The sequence below is a fragment of the Erithacus rubecula genome (assembly GCF_903797595.1).
Source record: "Erithacus rubecula genome assembly, chromosome: 14".
Classification (NCBI taxonomy): domain Eukaryota; kingdom Metazoa; phylum Chordata; class Aves; order Passeriformes; family Muscicapidae; genus Erithacus; species Erithacus rubecula.
The window spans coordinates 3,494,338-3,512,164 of record NC_136666.1 but is presented as its reverse complement, the minus strand read 5'-3'; the positions used below and the strand labels follow the sequence as shown (position 1 = coordinate 3,512,164).

The following is a 17,827-nucleotide window of genomic DNA, read 5'->3' as shown; positions in this document are numbered from 1 at the left end:
GTCTTGGTAGTGTCTGAAGGATTTTCTCTTGCAGTAGCTCCCTTTGCACACTTCTATACCTACAAAAACAAACAGAATTACTACATGCAAACACTCCTTTTTACCACATGGAGGTGTGTAAAAACAACAGTGTTTAAATTTAACAAATTTCTAGATTTTAATTATATTTATATGACAAGTGGTCTCTCTGTTTCCTGCTCTTTTTCATCCACCCACCTTCCTTTACACTTATATGTTTTGAAAATCTTGGGATTTGGATATTTGTTTTGCTGTCCAGCAGTTGTGAGTTTTCTCCAGATGGCTTTGGAACTCACTGAGGTTGGACACTGGAGAAAACTCAAATATAATCTCAGTAAATGCTACAAAACTAATTAAACTATCACCTCCTTTTGGCAGAAACAAGAGGCTTTACTGCATTCTCACATTCTCTGAGAGGGAGTTTCAAATTACATATGTATTTTTCCAATATGTGCATGTAATCAGAGAAGAATCTGCACTATTTTGGTAAAATATGAGCTTGTTTTTAAAGAGATTACAGAAAAGTGCATGTTTTCTTTGAGAACTCTTAGTAAAAATGGATTTAAGGGTGAAGCAGATCAATATTTTAGTAATCTCAGCACTGAGCATAGACTGACAAAGCAGGTACAAAAATGAAGGTGCAAAAGAAATTGGTGCAGCATTCATCTGCTGGTTTTGGCAGAAGCAGGAGGTGAATACACTGCTCAAAACAGGATCTGTGAAGCAGTGAGACTGGAATAGTCAGATACACTTCTGATCATGATTCAACTGACCAAAAAAATCCCATACTTAAATGTCTTTACTCTGTGTGAATCTCCTAAAGACAATACAAACCAGATTTCTGGCTGAGTCTGATCTTGCCTGCAGAGCCTTGTGTAATACTTCCATTAAATGTGTGCTAAAGAAATAAAACAGCACATAAGAGACTAATTTCTGAAGAGTCTCACAGTTGTTTGCAGTGATGAAATGTTTGGGGAATTTCAGGAAATACAGATTTCCAGGAAAATAGCAAGAAGTCACTCATTTCAGTATGCTGTAATAAGTTGTGGTTTCATCCTTTAATTGATCCAGGTTATTGCAGAATGTAATATTTTTGGTAATTTCTTGTTACAAAGCTGCCTTTTCTCCCCATCCATTGTGTTTTGCAGCCTGAGAGGCTGCAGGGCACTCACTACTCAGTGCAGTCAGACATCTGGAGCATGGGGCTGTCCCTGGTAGAGATGGCCATTGGCAGGTACCCCATTCCCCCTCCTGACTCCAAGGAGCTGGAGCTGATGTTTGGCTGCCCCGTGGAGGGAGATTCTCCAGTGACAGAGACCTCACCCAGGCAAAGAGCGCCCGGCCGACCCATGAGCTGTGAGTTACAGCACCCATTCATTTCCTTCCTGCTTCAAGGGCTTTTTTATCTGATCCTGGTCTGCACACTGGGGCTTGCAGCTTTTGAAAACACAGGGCTGTGTTGGGCACCAGGCTCAGCTTCACTGGGAGGAGCCCTGTGAGAATCCAGAGACCCTTTTGTTGGTGATTCTTGTGAGCAGCTCCTGCTCTGGGATAGATCCCAGTTCATTGTTCTGGGACAGATCCCAGTCCCTTGTTCTGGGACAGATCCCAGTCTCCTGCTCTGGGATAGATCCCAGTCCCTTGTTCTGGGACAGATCCCAGTCCCTTGTTCTGGGACAGATCCCAGTCTCCTGCTCTGGGATAGATCCCAGTTCATTGTTCTGGGACAGATCCCAGTCCCTTGTTCTGGGACAGATCCCAGTCTCCTGCTCTGGGATAGATCCCAGTCCCTTGTTCTGGGACAGATCCCAGTCTCCTGCTCTGGGATAAATCCCAGTTCATTGTTCTGGGACAGATCCCAGTCCCTTGTTTTGGGACAGATCCCAGTCTCCTGCTCTGGGACAGATCCCAGTCTCTTGCTCTGGTTTTCTCCAAGATGCTGATCCAACTGAAGCAGGATGATTCCCAAAGAAGTGAATGCTTTGGATCAGAACTGGAAATGCCTCCTTGCATGAAAGCATTTTCCTGTTACATCTTTTCCCTGTAAATCTGGGTGCCAGGTGCCAAAAGTGTCAGACTTGGGCTTCCTAAAGCCATGGAAGGAGAGTGACACTGATCCCACCTCTCCCATTTCTTCCAGCCTATGGATCAGACAGCAGACCCCCAATGGCAATCTTTGAACTTCTGGATTACATTGTCAATGAGGTAATTTATAAACTTAAAAATCTCCACTTTACAACTGTAAACTTTTAAAGTGTTCTGGAATTTGGGGAACTGTGGGGTTAGTGCTGTTTAGTCTGGTTTATTTGATAAGTCATATTTGATAAGACATAATTGTCTTATCTTTCAAATAGCCAAGCTGCAGAGCTAGAAATTCATATTTTAGAATGGGTTGTTTCCAGTATTTTCACAAACATCACTGAAACTTGTGGGATTTCACTGCTTGTGTTCTTAAAAAAATTTAAAAATTTAAAAATAGCATGCTTATGTTAGCTGTCATTTGTAGCAGCTGGATAACAATTCTTCCAGCTGGATGAATTGTTGAAAACTGTCCAACTCACCTATTTGAAAGGCACAGTTGTTGTCTGGGTCCCTGCATTGCCTGTGCCACTGATAAATTAATAAATTGCTTCTGTAACTCATCTGCTTGCACAGTTCTCTCAGATTACAAATCTGTTTTGCATATTATATAACACCCCAATCTGCCAGCACTGTCTCTGGGAATAGAGTTAGCATTGAATTACTTCAGCTCCTGCAGCTCTTGCAGCATGAAGGGTCAGTTTGGGCTGAAAAGCTGCAGGAGTTGAGAGTTTGGCAAAGATTATCTTGTGCCACCTCTGATTGAGCACAAATCTTTTCAGCAGGAGCTGCTCCATCTAGCACAGGTTGTGCAGGGAGCAGTGCAGGTTGTATCTCTGCTCTGTGATAAAAGTAACTGAGTGTAAGGATGGAAACTTAACCCTGATCCTGTAGCAGAGTCCTGGAGGATGAGGCAGTAACATGCAGGTTTATGCAGGTGCATCCCCCTTCTTTATTTGTTAGAATTCTTTCTGAATTCAGATTCTGAACAAACTCATTCCCAAGGACATAAAAATTACATCAAAAGGATTATGGAACTAATGATGTGCAGAGCATCTCCCCTCAGCAGTGTGGAGAATGACAGGTGCTAATTAGTGCTCTGAGCCTTCTTTAATGAGAGCTGAGGCTGTGCTCACCTCATTCAGGTGTGTGTATGGAGAAAATAGAACAACCAACCAAAACCAACCCCATACCAGGGAAAATCTGATTTATGACTGAAACATCTGAAGTCCTGCAGCTGAGGGTAATAACCCAAATCAGCCAGGGTTTTCTAGCTTTGCTCAGATGTGGGACATGTAACTGGCAGATCCCTGGGCAGGCTGTGCATCATCATGTATTAGTTATGCTGAATGATTGCTGATTTTAAAATTTTATTTATTTATTTATTTATCTATTTATTCATTTATTTACAGCCACCTCCAAAATTGCCCAATGGTGTCTTTGGTTCTGAATTTCAAGATTTTGTTAACAAATGGTGAGTATTTTCTCTGTATTTTCTCTGTGGCTGAGTGGCAAAGGGACACATGGGCTCAGCCCTGCTTTGTCTGTCAGGCACTTGGCAATCACAGTCCCTGCTCCAGGCCAGGACAAATGTAAGGATTGCAATCAGCAAAATCCTCTTTGGGTATTAATTGCCTGAAGTTCATCTCACAGGCAGCACATGCATGCAGAGGAATCCCAAGGCTCTGGGAGATTTCCCTCTTTGGTACTGGATTTCTGCTGCTGTGTGCAGCTCAGAGCAGTCCCTTGCCAGCCTGAGGAGTGACCCAGGGCACAGAGAGCTTTGCAGGGCTCAGGCACATCACCCTGCAGTGCCTGTGCCATGGGCTGCAGAATCTGCAGGCTCCAGATGTTTTCCCTTGGCCATGAACCAACACCTTTATCCCATCAGCCATTCCCCCACCTCTTCACTTTCCCAGTTGCTCCTCAGTGATGCCAGCACTGAACCAGTGCTAAGGGAGCAGCTCATTGCAGTTCAACAATTTATTTATCTATTTACAGCTTCCAAAAGGAAGGACAGTCATGCAATAACCCTGCTTGAAGAGACCTGGGGCAAAGAAATGTGAGGGATAAAGTGGTTCATGTTGTTGTAGTTGAAATGGGTTTAGACACTCATCAGTCTCAGACATCTCAGAATTTCTTACCTGGAGCTGTGGAAGCCACAGAAGGGAATTGCAGGCTCCCATCTCTGCCTGAGAGGCACCTGATGCTTTTATGGAGTGGTGTCATCAGACCAGAGCAGTAGAACCAACAGGACACAACTTGAGCCTTATTTTAAAAGATAATAGAGTGTAACTTGTGCACCACTTTGTGTTTTCCTAGTTTAATTAAAAATCCTGCTGAGAGAGCCGACTTGAAGCAGCTGATGGTAAGTGGTTTTTAATTTCATCTAAGAGCCCTTTCCCAGGCAGGTTGGCTTCCTCAGCTGGCCCAGAGCAGATCAGAGCACATGGCCTCGAGCTCAGCTTGAGGAGGAGCTGCTTTTCTGAGCTAGAGATCCAAGGGCTGCAGGTTTCACACCTTCCTACAACAGGGACTGGCAAGGAGACCAAAACTCTAGTGGGTTGTGGAGTCTGCCATTTGATAATCAAAATGGGTGACTTCAGTTAATTAACAAAACAATTGTCTCTTGAGTTTATTACTGAATAATAAAATACTGATTAATACTTACAGGATGACAAAAGAACAAAGCTCCACATCATCATCTGTTGTGGAAGCACCAAATTTGTCACTTTTTTACCAGTTTTGTCTTGCAAGATCTGTAGAACTCAACACAAATGCTGCATTTTTCCCTGTGGGAAATAACCAGATCAGTCTCGGTGCATCCTTTCACGGTTCTAAGTGCAATGCCAGGACTTCAGTTGTACTGCAGAAAATCAGGTTTGCCCTGCCCTGACCCTGCTGTACAAAAATGGTGCAAAATGCAAAGAGACTTTTAATTACAAAAAAGCCTTTTAGTGCTCAGGCAGACATTTCCAGAGTATTACCTCGAGTGGCTGAGTCACATCCTTATCATTTCTGTGTTGCAAGTGCTCTGCAGGAAGCACTGTGGCAGGTTATTCCAGGAATCCCAGGATTCCTCTGGGACACTTTACCAGGTGCTGGGTGTTCTGCAATTCTGTGCAAAACTCTCCACGTGTTTTTACACTTTGTAGTGTAAAAAAAATTCAAAAAACCTTTACAAACCACCACGTTATTGTATGCCCTCCACATGGCTTGTAAAGTTTTACAGCTCAGTTCTCCAAGTGGATTTCTGGTACTGGGTGCTGCTGAGGGCTGTTCCTTGAGCAGTCTGAGAGCTGGCACACTGACCCTGTTCTCCTGTGCCCAGATCCATGCTTTCATCAAGAGATCCGAGGCAGAGGAGGTGGATTTTGCAGGGTGGCTCTGCTCCACCATCGGCCTTAACCAGCCCAGCACCCCCACGCACGCCGCCGGCGTCTGAGCCCGGGGGCAGCTCCTGGACTGTACCTCTGGTGACAACCATGCTCTCCTGGTCCTCTCTCCTCAGCTTGTACCTGTTCAAACATGTATTTCACCTCTTAAGGAAGAATGTCTCGATAGCATGTGCCAAAACGGTTTTAAATCTCGTCCTAAACTAATTGGTATCGTACCGGGTTCCGTCGTTCACTGACCAAATGTAAGCTGTGTAAGTTCCAGTGCTTGCTGATTTTAGGTGATTATGGATATTCTTTCTTAATGAAAATATCACTGGGGCTTAGGGGTTGGCCCCTGGCTTGTTTGAACTTTATCAAGACTCTTTGTAAATCGTTGGTACTTCAATCATGCTTTCCCTGAGCTCCCCGGGCTCGGGATCGGGATGCTCCGAGCCTGTCTGTGAGCATGCTTTGCTGCTGCCCAGCTGTTCCCAAAAGTTAGGCTCCAATTTTGCTGTTGTCTAGAGATCTCTCTCTTTGCAGGTGAAGAAGGCAAAAGCTCTGCATTTCTTGGAATGCATAGGGCAATATTCTAATTGTAGACTTGTTCATATTTCTATATTTATTTTTCGAACATATCATCATCCTTGGATTTAGTGATGTATGTCTTTCTAATTGATTTTTAAAAGTTAGTTCTTGGAAGTGTCCTATGGAATCGAGACAATGATCCAAGCACTTTGCTTTCTTTTAACCTAAAGAGTCATGACAACTGTGTTTAGTGTCTAAAAGTGTATGAAAATCCTTTATTGTTTTATTCTCTCAGATGTTTAGCAATGGGTTCTCTTAATAAATATATTATCAAGTAACTTCTTGAAGCTTTTTTTTAAAACTTGACTGAGGCTTTAATCTGGTCACTGCACTATAAATTTCAGTTCTTTGAAAGGATGCTTTGGATGAGGAAATGCCTGAAATTCTTCCCCAGAAGGAATCCCCATCAGTGGGACATGAACTTCCACACGGCCAAAGGATCAGCTATCAAAGGGCTGGCACAGCTTGGGCCAGCAGGAAATGACTCATTGACATCCAGGGCTTCCTGCAGCATGTCCTGGCAGGAATGAGACCTGAAGTGACAGCTGGGAGGGTTTAAATTAAACTCTTCCCTGAACTTTACCCACACCCAGCAAACAGAGCCACACCAGAACCTTTTAGTGTTTGCTACAAGAAACACACAGCAAGGTTGGAGAGGCTGAGCTCCCACTTTGGGTTGTTCCCCCAGACAATGCAGCAATGATTTGGACACTGCAAGCACAGTTGTGTGTAAGGACAGCAGGAAAATTTATTGCAACATGCACTAGAACTGGGCTGTTCAAATCCAAAAGCAAGGGACTTGTTCACAAAAGCAGCAGCAATTCTATTCATGAAAACTACCCTGAACCATGCTGGGCACAAATAACATTTTTCAACAGTTAAAATTACCCTTTGGAGTTGAAATGTGCCAAGAAAGGCCAGGATGGCTCCTGAGCTTCTCCCAAACCAGCTCTTCACACACCTCACTGCAAGGGCTTATTTGACCAGAGCATTTTTGGTTCAGACTTTTGGGGCTTTTTTACCTGTCAGGCTTGGGAAAGCTTTGTTAAACAATCTCTTCTTCACTCCTGTTTTAAATTCCTTCCTTAAGACATCCAGGATCCTCACAACGCAAACAGTCTTTAGTACAGGATGATGCCACATTTACATCCCAATGGTTTCCACTGGTACAAACCAAACAAGAGCCAAATTAACACTCATTAAACAGTGGCAGGAATTCACTGAATGTCAGTTCTGACCACTCCCAGGATACCAGACACTTTTCCAAATACAAAAATTGTGGAGATTTCACATCACTTTCCATTTATAACCAAGTTCTTAAATTCCTTCATGAGAATCACATGAAGGCAGGCAACCTTGTCTTGATTTATTAGGTTACAATGAGAGAAAAAGAAAAGAACAACAATTTAGGAGTATTAGCTTATTAGAAGCACCACAGATCATTTCTTGTTCTGTAATTTGTGGACAAATAAAAGGCTTCTTGGCTGCTGCTCTCAAGGAGCAGAAGTAGAAAATCCTTCTCTGGGACACACTAACAGAACTGAAGAACACCAGGGGACATAGAGACCTCCCTGCTGTGCTCAGAATTGGGCTGACACTGGGAGGACTCTGGGAGTAACTCCAGCTTTCCATGGAACTGAGAACACAGCAGCTGAAGGCTGGAGACAGCCCTGGACACACCTTTTCTCACCCTGTATCTCAAATTCCCAGTTTAGGCAAATGAGGTTATAATGTAATCACTGGGGTAGCACCAGCCTCCAGGACCTGGATTTGTTTCTCACATCAGGAAATGAGAACAAAATTATTGCTTTTAGTGCACGTGTTAATTAGTTTGGTTGATCAATTACTTCTCCTTCCACATACAAAGATGTTGTAAGAGCTACATTAGGTTTGAAATGTGGAATGGATTATGCTACATATTTGTGCAGCAGATTTTCATTCTTTCAACATCTGAATCAAGATGTGCCCAGCCTGTGAAATTCCTGTGTTCAGTGTCACTGCCCTTGACTCTGATATATCAAACAGTTCATATCCACACAGCACAAAATGGAAATCACTTGGTGAGTTTCACATGAATGAAGAAGAAATTCCTGAGTCTGTATTAAAAACCATCTCTGATTTTCTTTGTCTCAAGAATCAGATTCCTCCTCCTCTTCTTCTTCCTCTTTATCATCCTGAAGACTAAGGTGTAACTCAGTTTGATTGATGGCAGCCTCGTTGTCCATCTGCACAAGAGTGTCACGAGAAAAGGGCTGATTACCAAACCCAGCACAGACACCAAATGCTTCTCAAATCATTGTTAGAGCTGTTAATTAAAGATCTGAGAGCCCATGACAGCAACAAGGCTCTGATCTCCATGGAAAAGCTGCAGCTGGCTCAGGCTGGCCAGGTATGGAGTGAAAAGCTGCAGCACATGTGCCTCCATCCCAGCCCCGTGCCACCCCAGTGTCACAAGCATTAAACAAAATATTTAATAAATGGTGAACTGAAGCTACACCACACAGGTGTTTCCCAATCCCCCTGGAAACACTGCATTGCTTTTGGGGATGGCAAGAGGTAAAAACCTTGGAACAGCAGCAAACCAGACATTTTACAGGTGAGCTTTGCAGGGATGAGAAGCATCGGCGAGGTGACAGGAGGAACTGCACAAGAAAAGCACACAGAGCCAGCTCTGCCCATGCTGGCACCTCCCACCCCAGGGACCCCAGGGACCCCCTCACCTGCTGAGTGTCCTCGGCCAGGGCTGGCAGGGGCACAGGGACCTTCTCCTCGCCGGCGCTGATCATGGACTGCAGCGCCAGCTCCTCCACCTGCAGGGAGCCACCGAGCTGCTGGCACTCAGTGAGCACAGCACAGCTGCCAACCCCGGCCTGCCCCACTCTGCTTAACGCCCCTGACCCGCCCGTTTGGGGGTTTTACCTGCCAGGCTTCCAAAAGCTTTGGTACATCTAAAATTCTGTTTCAAGCTCCTTTATTACAATATGCATGAGTAGTCTTCAGTTCCACTACCTCAAACTATCCCTTCTCCACCCATCATCTAGGGAAACCATGCACTCACATTTACCTCTTGGAGATGTATCCTACTCATACTCACAATTACACTTCTCTCAATGTATCCTACATACACTCACATTTACCTCTTAGAGGTGTAGCCTACATACTCATATTTATCTCTTAATGCATTAAGATACATTTACCTTGTAGAGATGTACCCTATGTACACTCACAATTCAATTTATCTGTTAATGTATCCTACATACACTTGCACTTATCCCTTAGAGATGTAGCTTACATACTCACATTTATCTCTTAATGTATTAAGCTACACTCACATTTACCTCTTGGCGATGTATCCTATTTACATTCACAATTAGATTTATCTCTTAATGTATACTACATACAGTCACCTCTTAGAGATACACCTACTCACACTTATACTTCTCTCTTAACTATACATACACTCACACTTACCTCTTAAAGATATATCCTACTCATATTTCTCTCTTGATGTACACATACACTCACAGGTACCCCTGACAGGCGGCTCCTACACACACTCGCAGTTACCTTTACCTGTTTGAGACGTGCCCTGCACACAGCCACCTTTACCTCTCAGCGCACCTGGCACCCGCTGCATTTCCCTGCTCTCCGTTCCCCACCCCAAACCGGGCCCGGCCGTGGCGGATCGGGGCAGGGCTGAGGGGCAGGCCCGGCCGGTTCGCGCCGCTCCCGCCCCAGGCCCGGCCCCGCGCTGTCCCCGCGCTGTCCCCGCGCACCCGCAGCCGCCAGAGCTGATCGTGCAGCGCCGCCTTGACCCGCAGCAGCGTCTCCTCCTCCCTGCGCAGCTCCTGCAGCCGGCTCAGCATCGTCCGCTCCGCCCCGTGACGTCACCGCCCGCGCGCCTGACGTCACACCGCGCCAGCAGCGCGCCGCAGGCGCCACCGCCACCGCGCGGCCGCTTCTGGTAACAGCAGCCGCCGCTCACGGCCCCCGCCGCCGCTTCCGTCACTTGTGCACCCTGCGGGGTCCGACACCAGCGGAGGAGCGCTCGGGGCGGGATCCCAGAACCAGAGCCAAAACGAGCGAGACAGCGAGCATCTGCCCCCACCTCTCCTTTACCTGCCTCTCATCTCGTGCTGTTCCCCTCTGCCTTCCCCCTGCCCTTCGAGAGAAAGGCCAAAACAGAACAGGGAACCTCCCCCTGGCACTAGCCATCAGTACTTCTTAGCGTGGCAATGGGAAAAAATTCCACAGACAGACAGGGAGGGGGAAAAAAACAACCCCCAACACATTCACACCTCCAGTTGCCTTCTCTATACTGAATGTTTTCAGTGCTTTGCAAAGAACTTTTTTTTTTTTCCCAATAGAAATCTCAGTTTAGAATATCAAGTGTAGTCTTCAGATCAAATTAGCGGGAGGGAAAATCCAAGTGTTCCAGAGAAACGGCAGAACATAGGTGAGTAACTTTACATTTTTATTTATCACCATATTAGTCAAGATGGGGAAGGCACTACAGCAACATTGAAAGCAAATGAGCCATTTAAAATCTTATCTAGCTTTTGCAACCCTTGCAGTTATGGTAGCTGCAAAAATAAAACACACAAAATGCATTCCTAAAGCAATTTCTGACACAATATGCATTACACTGCTGTAGTTTATGATTAGCAAGGGGAAGGATGCAGGAAGTTCAAGGTTTTTACTGTTTAAACGTAAAATTACAAAAATAGAGCTTGGTTGTCTGCAAACTTACAGGAAAAACTTGCACTTTAGATCATTTATTGAAAAAGAGATTCCAGCAGATTAGTCAGCAGTAACATGTAATTTGTAGAAAATTAATCATAATTACATTGTTGTTGTAACAGGCATTCTTAAACAAGTAAGGCTTTCAGGAACACAGATCCAAAAATCACATGCTGAACTGTTTAGTGTTGCTTTCTTCTAAATGAACAGCCTGCAAAGAAATCACGTGAGTAGAGATATGAAGTATTTCCAGTGCTTTTCATATACCCCAGACACTGGGCTGTACTCAAAGATACTGGTGTTATATCAGTTATCTGTATATACATTATCTGTGGTTTTTGTTCCCTTATAATTTTCATGAAACAAATTTTCTTTGAGCCAGGGAACTGCTTTACAGTAGGGATGCTTAAAAACAAACAGGCAAACCATTACTGACTAGCAGTGGCACAGAATTACTTTAGCTGGCTGAAAGTACCCTACTCCTTTGATGGTGCTTTTTAACACTTTAAACATAGCTCAGAGTTAAACAGCAGTATTCATTACATAAGCTGAAGGGAATAACAATTCACCAAAAATGAAGCATGTTTGATGACAGTGTAGGTGTTTAGCTGCCTGGCATATGTGTACAGCCCTTTAAAAACAAAGAATCTAAAGAAAAAAATCACAATTCTGGGCCTATTAGCAATGTTTCTACTAGCCAGCTCTAAGTAATTTGCAAAATCAGTATTCCAGTACCAGTTTCCAAAACCAAAGCTAAAATATTTTGTAGGCTATAAAATGCATTTATGTAAGTGGCATATTTAGGTTGTGTAACATTCCCTTACCTTCTGTAAGCCTGGCCTTGCCCCCAGTTGGCTGACACAGGACAGTTGAGCACCCTACACACAGAACTACTGTCTGAGCATGGCTGAAGACAGTGGTGATCTTGTAGCATCCTGAAAAACAGCATTATGAAACTTTCCACTGGGTATTTCTAGCATCAGTTTTTATGTGTCAATTGAATCAGGTACTCTAAATACACTTGTCCAAAATGCATCTATATTTCATTACACAACACACCAAGCCAAACAAAACAAACCATTGTTGTGTTCTGAAATGCTTGCCTTTACTTACATGCACAGGAAAGCAAGTTAGGTAACAGAAATTGGTATGACTCCCATATGGAAATTAACTGACCCTGCTGGCTGACAAGCCTAATATGCCTCCTGTAAAGAAGTTCTAGATCAGCTTCTCTGCTGAATAGAAGAACCCATGTAGCTGGAGAAATATTTAACTTGTAACAGTAGAACACTGCTGTTGACAAAGTCCGGCAGCTGGAAATATAAACACTGCTGTTCCAATCTGTGTTTGCTTTCTGCTTAATAATTGGTACATGTAAGGCTTGGTTGCATTCTGTAAAACTAACATAATACTTAAATGGAAAGAACTGCATAGAATAATTTCACTAATTCCGTATGCAATGCTTTTGTCTACAACTTATAAATTCTATTACTTAAAAAAGAATGAAATCACTCATACGTGGCTTAAAAATGTGATTTTCACTACTTTTCATTTCTTCCTCCTGAAAAGTATTTTCAATTAGCCAAGAGGTATTTTTGGAGGGAGAAAAAGCCTGTAAAGGATTTATCTGGATGTGGATATACCAAACAAATAGGTAAAGGTGAGCAGAGATTGCATTTTCAGCACATGTGGATCAGAAAGCTAAAATAGATTATATGTTGTGAGGAGGGTCCTTTGATGACAGATCTGCTTGGCAGGGAGAAGGACCATTAGACAGAAAAACAGATCTCTGTATAAATTACAAATAGTAACTGTACAAATCTTTCTTTGTGAAAAATGGATGACAGCTAAAATTTAATCACAACAAATTTTGATTTTTCCCTATTGAATGTGAACTTTCATATTGATGAGTTTTTAACGTTTATGGGTTTGGCATGGAAACCAGCCCAACCTATTTGAGTGTCTAGGTAGGAACTTCCAATATAAGGAAAAAAACCCAGCTAAAGAAGACCTCATGCCAGAACCTTCAGAAAATACAAATCTAATTGTTTACATTAACTTCTTCTAAAGATGGAGACCACTTTTATGGTTAAAAAATCCAAAGCAATATACAGAGCTTTTTCTCTACAGAACAGATAAACCAAACTCAGATAAAGAAAAAAAAATAAAAGAAAGAACGATCAACCTTTATATGAAGATGAACTGCATACAAAATTAGTTTCGTCCTTCCGCAACGTATGAACATTTTAAATATTTACCTGGACATTTTACATCCATAAAGTAGGAGTTTGGGCTCTGCACGAGACGTTTCTTTTTGTGCTTTCTCTTCTCATCCTCTAAGGAGGGATGCACTAGGTCTTTGGCCAGCTGGGTGGGGCAAGAGGAAAACTGTTAGGGAGCACGGGAGCCGGGCTGGCGGCCGGGCCGGGGCCGGGCCTCACCCGGGCCGGGCTCACCCGGGCCGGGCTCACCCGGGCCAGGCTCACCCGGGCCGGGCTCACCCGGAGCCGGCAGCAGCGGGAAGGCCGAGCGGCTCGGCTCCGCTGTGCCCCAAGCCCCGCGAGGCCGCCGCGGTGCCCAGCAGGGGTACAGGGCGCACACTCACAGGCATGTCCGCCGCCGCCGGCCCTTCCCGCAGCGCCGCAGCCGCGCCTGTGCCGAGTGCCGGGGGCGGCACCGGGACCGTGCAAAACAGCTCCACGTGTACGCCGACACTGCAACGCCGCCTGGAGAGCACCGCCTCCCCTCCAGCTGCTGCCTAATCTTCGCTCATCTGCCACAGAACGGTAGAACTGTTAGAGTGGAATGGCTCCTCTGGAGATCTCTAGGCGGTGGCACAGGAACGTGTCCAGGTGGGTTTGGAATCTCCACAATCTCTCTGGGCAGCTGTTCCACTGCTCTGCCACCCTGCACATAAGTTCCTCCTCATGCTGAGGTGAAATTTTTTCTGGTTTGGTTTATGGCTGTTGCTCCTCGTCCCATTGCTGGGCACCACTGAAAAAAGTGTGGCACAATCCTCTTGTCACTTGCCTTGAAGATATTAATATGCATTAATTAGATCCCCTCTCAGTTTTCTCTAGTCTAAACTGGCCCAGCTCCTGCTGTCTTTCCTCATAAGAGAGATATTCCAGAACCCTCATCCTCTCTGTGGGCCTCTATGGGACCCCCTTCCTGTCTTTCTTATTCTGAGGAACACAGAACAGAACATGTGTATGTTGTTTCATAGTAAATGATGCATTGCATGAATTTGTACCCGTGAGCATATTCTTTTGCAGTTTCCCACCCCAGTCAAAAAAAAAAAAAAAAAAAAAGGCAGAAGATTTTTTTGTTAGTTATCATTCATGTGCTTAAATCAATTTAGGGAACTTATGAGACATAAAAATATCGCAGACAGCAGGATTTTTTTTAATTTTTTTTTTTTTAAGAGGCTGAGTGTTTTTTCTGTAAGTCAGTAATCACAAATATAATCTGCAAAATCACATATATTTATCCTGGAACATTTCAAAGTGTAGTTCAATAGAAATCCTCCTGGTGGCATAACAGACCTTACAAAAATCACTTGGTATGAAGTCCAACGGGAACATGTCAGAACACTGCCCTTCTGAGAGGGAGCTGATGCATTTAGCAAAACTTATTTGAAAGTTTGCTGTGAGCATAAGTGAGGATGTAATTTCACAGAGGCATATCATTCTGACAATACTCTCAAAGCTGGGCTTGGTTTCTCCAGTGCTGACACTATAACAACTTTCAAAATACTTTCCACCCCAAACATTATTCTGCCAGAATAGCCCCATGCATTGTAGTGCTCCAAGCTATTATACTGGCTTTCCTCTCCTCACTGTCACAGCCTTGTATCACTGGGATGCTGTGTTAGCATTTTTTCCTTATGTGCTGGTGTGGTGATGATATACAGATAGAGATATTTTGGAAATATTTATTGTTGTATCATGGGGAATTTAATAGAAAGGGTTCTGACTCATACTTTCCTCTGCATGCTGTCCTGTGAAGCTAAGAACATAAACCAGTTACCAGCACAGAGTTAGTTCTTGTGTCTTTGCTGTTCCTACTACCTTCCTGTCCTTTTCAAATGCATGTTATTTATGTGCAAGTAGAATGGAAAGAGGACAATCACTTAAGGCTTTTTATTTAGTATCTGAAGGAGAATTATTTTTTCTGTGTTAAATAAAACACCTTCACCACATATAAAGCATCATTTAAAATAAAATAGAACTTCTGAAGTGCTGCCCTTCACCTCTTCCTCCTAGCTTTCCCTTGCAAAGAGCCTTTGGTGCCTGAGGAAGACTTTAGAGTCACATTAGAAATTGGCTTTTGTGGAAGGAAGGGCACACAGGATGATCTGAAAACAGGATGTGTTTTGTTTTGGACACATTCCTCTGGTTCTCTATTTTGGTTTTGCTTGTAGATTCATTTCCTTTTTGTAACAGCTTGTAGTTCAATGACCTACTGTATGAGTCAATTCTAATGCATTACCTTTAATCTCACAATTGAAGCTTTTTATGAAATGCACTCTTTAGAACAGAAATGCAGCATTGAGTTTAAGCATCAGTTAGCAAGGAGAGAAATGCTGTCTGTACAACAGTGGTTTGGCCTACTAAGACACAGACAGATTCAGGTCTAAGAGAACAACTTCCTCATTCCAGCCTTCTCCCAGCAAGCAATGACTTTGATCTCATTTTAGAGAAAAAAACCCCAAAAATCAAGAAACTTTATCTGTTTGCTAGAATGACAACAGAAAAATTCCAGAAGCTTATCTGGGAATGTTTTAAAACAACACAATGACAGTTGGTTTTTTTCCTGCATTGCAAATGTCAGTCTCACATGTTTGGAAGCTGCATGTGTGTCTCTGAGGACATGCACTGTGCTGGGTTCCTGCTGGCCTGGGACAGCCTACAAGCCCTCACTGTGATGAGTACCTGCTGCCCCTGCTACTGCTTTTTTCTGCTCCATTTGTGGCCTTCTGTACCTGAATTTGGGTGGGTCCTTAGGATTTGCTATCTGATGACTTTGGGAGGTTTTACCACAGAACCCTGTACAAACTGCCTGGGGTCACTGACAGAGTGTGTAATGACTGATTTTTAAAACCCAGATTTACCCTACCAATGCTTATAGTGGTTCTCTAGAATACTAAAATGGGGGTGTCTCTGTAATACTGTTGTTAAGAGCATTTAGATTTCTTTTTGCTAATCACCTTTAAGCTGCACTTTAAAAAAGTTCACTTCAAGTTGTGTGTTTGATCCAGAATGTGGCCTGACTGTGGTTTTGCCTATACTGCAGAATTAGTTTTAATTTAATTTAATTAAACTAATGGAGTAAACTGTGGCATGTAATAATTTGGTTTAAATATCTTGTGTCCAGTTAGTTTAGATTAGCAGTGGAAACTGAAGAAAGTCCACTTTTACCACTACTGTAATAGCAAACTTTGAAATTAATGGATTTTACAGATAAGAATCTTACAGTGTTTTTTTCCTTCTGGAATTGAACTGTACATACTTTATGTAATTATTTTTTCCCCAATAATGACTTAATTTAACCTCTTCTCTATCAAGTTCTACAAAATATACACATGGAAAATTCATCCATTTAGATCACTAGAGCAAAGGAGATTATTGTTCTCTGTACATTAAACTAATGCATTGATCTTAAAACTAGGAGTTAAAAGCAGGACATATCAACCTATCAAATGCAGTAAGACAAAGTGTAGAATGAGCATAGAAATATCTATCTTCAGTGAAAGACTTATTTACTGGAAACAGGGAATAAGTGACCTTTTTTAAAGGAGTGTCACATGATGGTCATCTACAGGAATGAATTCCAGAGACACCTGTCAGAGTTGTTAGAGATATGCATTGAAAATATTATTATATTGGGTAGCAGAGTTCAAAAGCTAAGGAGCAAAGCTCATATAAATGACTCGAGGTTAGGTGGCATTCAGGGCAGGGCTGCCTCATAAGATTATTTTTTGTAGGACTTGGACCTGTTGATTCCAGTTAGTACCAAGATAACAGGGTCTTAGTTCTACCAACATGTTTCAAATTCTATTTTTTTAAACCTTGTACTTAAGCAATTAAGATGCAGAATTTTCTACAATTCTGTATGCATTGAGCATAAGAGCTTCATTGAAAACAGATTTTCTTTTTACCTAACCAGTCTCACCTTTGAACTAAAGGGAGGAAAAGGATCTTTGAAAGCTAGAAATAAGAATGGCTATCATTTGAGAAATTAAAAATGAGTCTGCAAATGAAGTAGAAATATAATGTTTTTCCTTTAAAATTTAGGTGTTGGTAAACAAGTGTTTTCTGGCTTTTTAAATGTGTATGTACTTTTGAACTTAGTGCATATGAGTAGAGGTAATCATTACATTTTGCTATTCCTATTAGTTCCTTTCTTAAACTGAGGACTTTAACAGATGCACTTTTCCTACACCCCAGTGACTAATAGAATTCTGCTATACCTCGATTAGGATTCACCTGTTTATTGGATGAGCTTGAACTATGGTACTGGTCTCCTTTTATGACCAGATGACCTCCCTAGTGGGTGACAGAAAGGCTGTGCAGTCTGTCTGCACTTGTAGCAAAGCCTTTGGCACTGCCCCCCACACAAGTCTCCTGGAGAACCTGGCAGCCCATGGCTTGGACAGGTGCTCTCTTTTCTGGTTAAAAGCTATCTGGATGTCTGGGCCCAGAGCATGGTGGTGAATGGTGTCACATCCAGCTGGGACCTGACACTACTAGTGGTGTTTCCCAGGGAGGAGTACTGGGCTCAGTCCTTTTGAGGTCTTTATTGATGATCTGGATGACAAGATTGGGGACACCCTTAGGAAGTTCATGGACGACACAAAGTTGGATGAGAGTGTTGAGACAAAAAGGCTCTGCAGAGGGATCAGGACAGGCTGGATCTACGTGCCAAGGCCAAATGCTGGGTCCTGTCCTCAAGTCACAACAAACCCCTGCAGCACTACATGTTTGGGCAGAGGGAGACTGGAAAGCTGCCCAGCAGGAAAGAAC

General features: G+C 43.2%; 3 protein-coding genes across 4 annotated transcripts in view; 1 reads left to right on the top strand and 2 right to left on the bottom strand.

The window, feature by feature from the left end:
- MAP2K1 (mitogen-activated protein kinase kinase 1) overlaps positions 1 to 6,340 on the top strand; it is a 32,396-nt gene extending 26,056 nt beyond the window's left edge. Inside the window, exons 7-11 of one of the 2 annotated variants that reach the window (XM_079317646.1) lie at positions 1,167 to 1,374; positions 2,159 to 2,223; positions 3,510 to 3,571; positions 4,420 to 4,465; positions 5,429 to 6,340. In XM_079317646.1, coding sequence (XP_079173772.1) covers positions 1,167 to 1,374; positions 2,159 to 2,223; positions 3,510 to 3,571; positions 4,420 to 4,465; positions 5,429 to 5,542 — 495 coding nt within the window. In that variant the 3' untranslated portion in view covers positions 5,543 to 6,340. Of the gene's footprint in view, positions 1 to 1,166; positions 1,375 to 2,158; positions 2,224 to 3,509; positions 4,320 to 4,378; positions 4,466 to 5,428 lie in introns of those variants that run through there. The other variant, XR_013775812.1, reaches the window with a different exon arrangement.
- Positions 6,341 to 6,785: 445 nt separating this feature from the next.
- SNAPC5 (small nuclear RNA activating complex polypeptide 5) lies at positions 6,786 to 9,988 on the bottom strand. Its single transcript, XM_079317650.1, has 3 exons — positions 9,839 to 9,988; positions 8,783 to 8,872; positions 6,786 to 8,299 (listed from the first exon to the last, which is right to left on the bottom strand). Exons 1-3 carry the CDS (start codon positions 9,926 to 9,928, stop codon positions 8,192 to 8,194), a joined length of 288 nt encoding a protein of 95 aa, XP_079173776.1. The 5' UTR covers positions 9,929 to 9,988; the 3' UTR covers positions 6,786 to 8,191.
- Positions 9,989 to 10,519: 531 nt separating this feature from the next.
- On the bottom strand, positions 10,520 to 13,524 carry LOC306807766 (small ribosomal subunit protein eS27-like). Its single transcript, XM_079317651.1, has 4 exons — positions 13,408 to 13,524; positions 13,061 to 13,169; positions 11,627 to 11,737; positions 10,520 to 11,013 (listed from the first exon to the last, which is right to left on the bottom strand). Exons 1-4 carry the CDS (start codon positions 13,411 to 13,413, stop codon positions 10,985 to 10,987), a joined length of 255 nt encoding a protein of 84 aa, XP_079173777.1. The 5' UTR covers positions 13,414 to 13,524; the 3' UTR covers positions 10,520 to 10,984.
- Between the last annotated feature and the right edge of the window lie 4,303 nt (positions 13,525 to 17,827).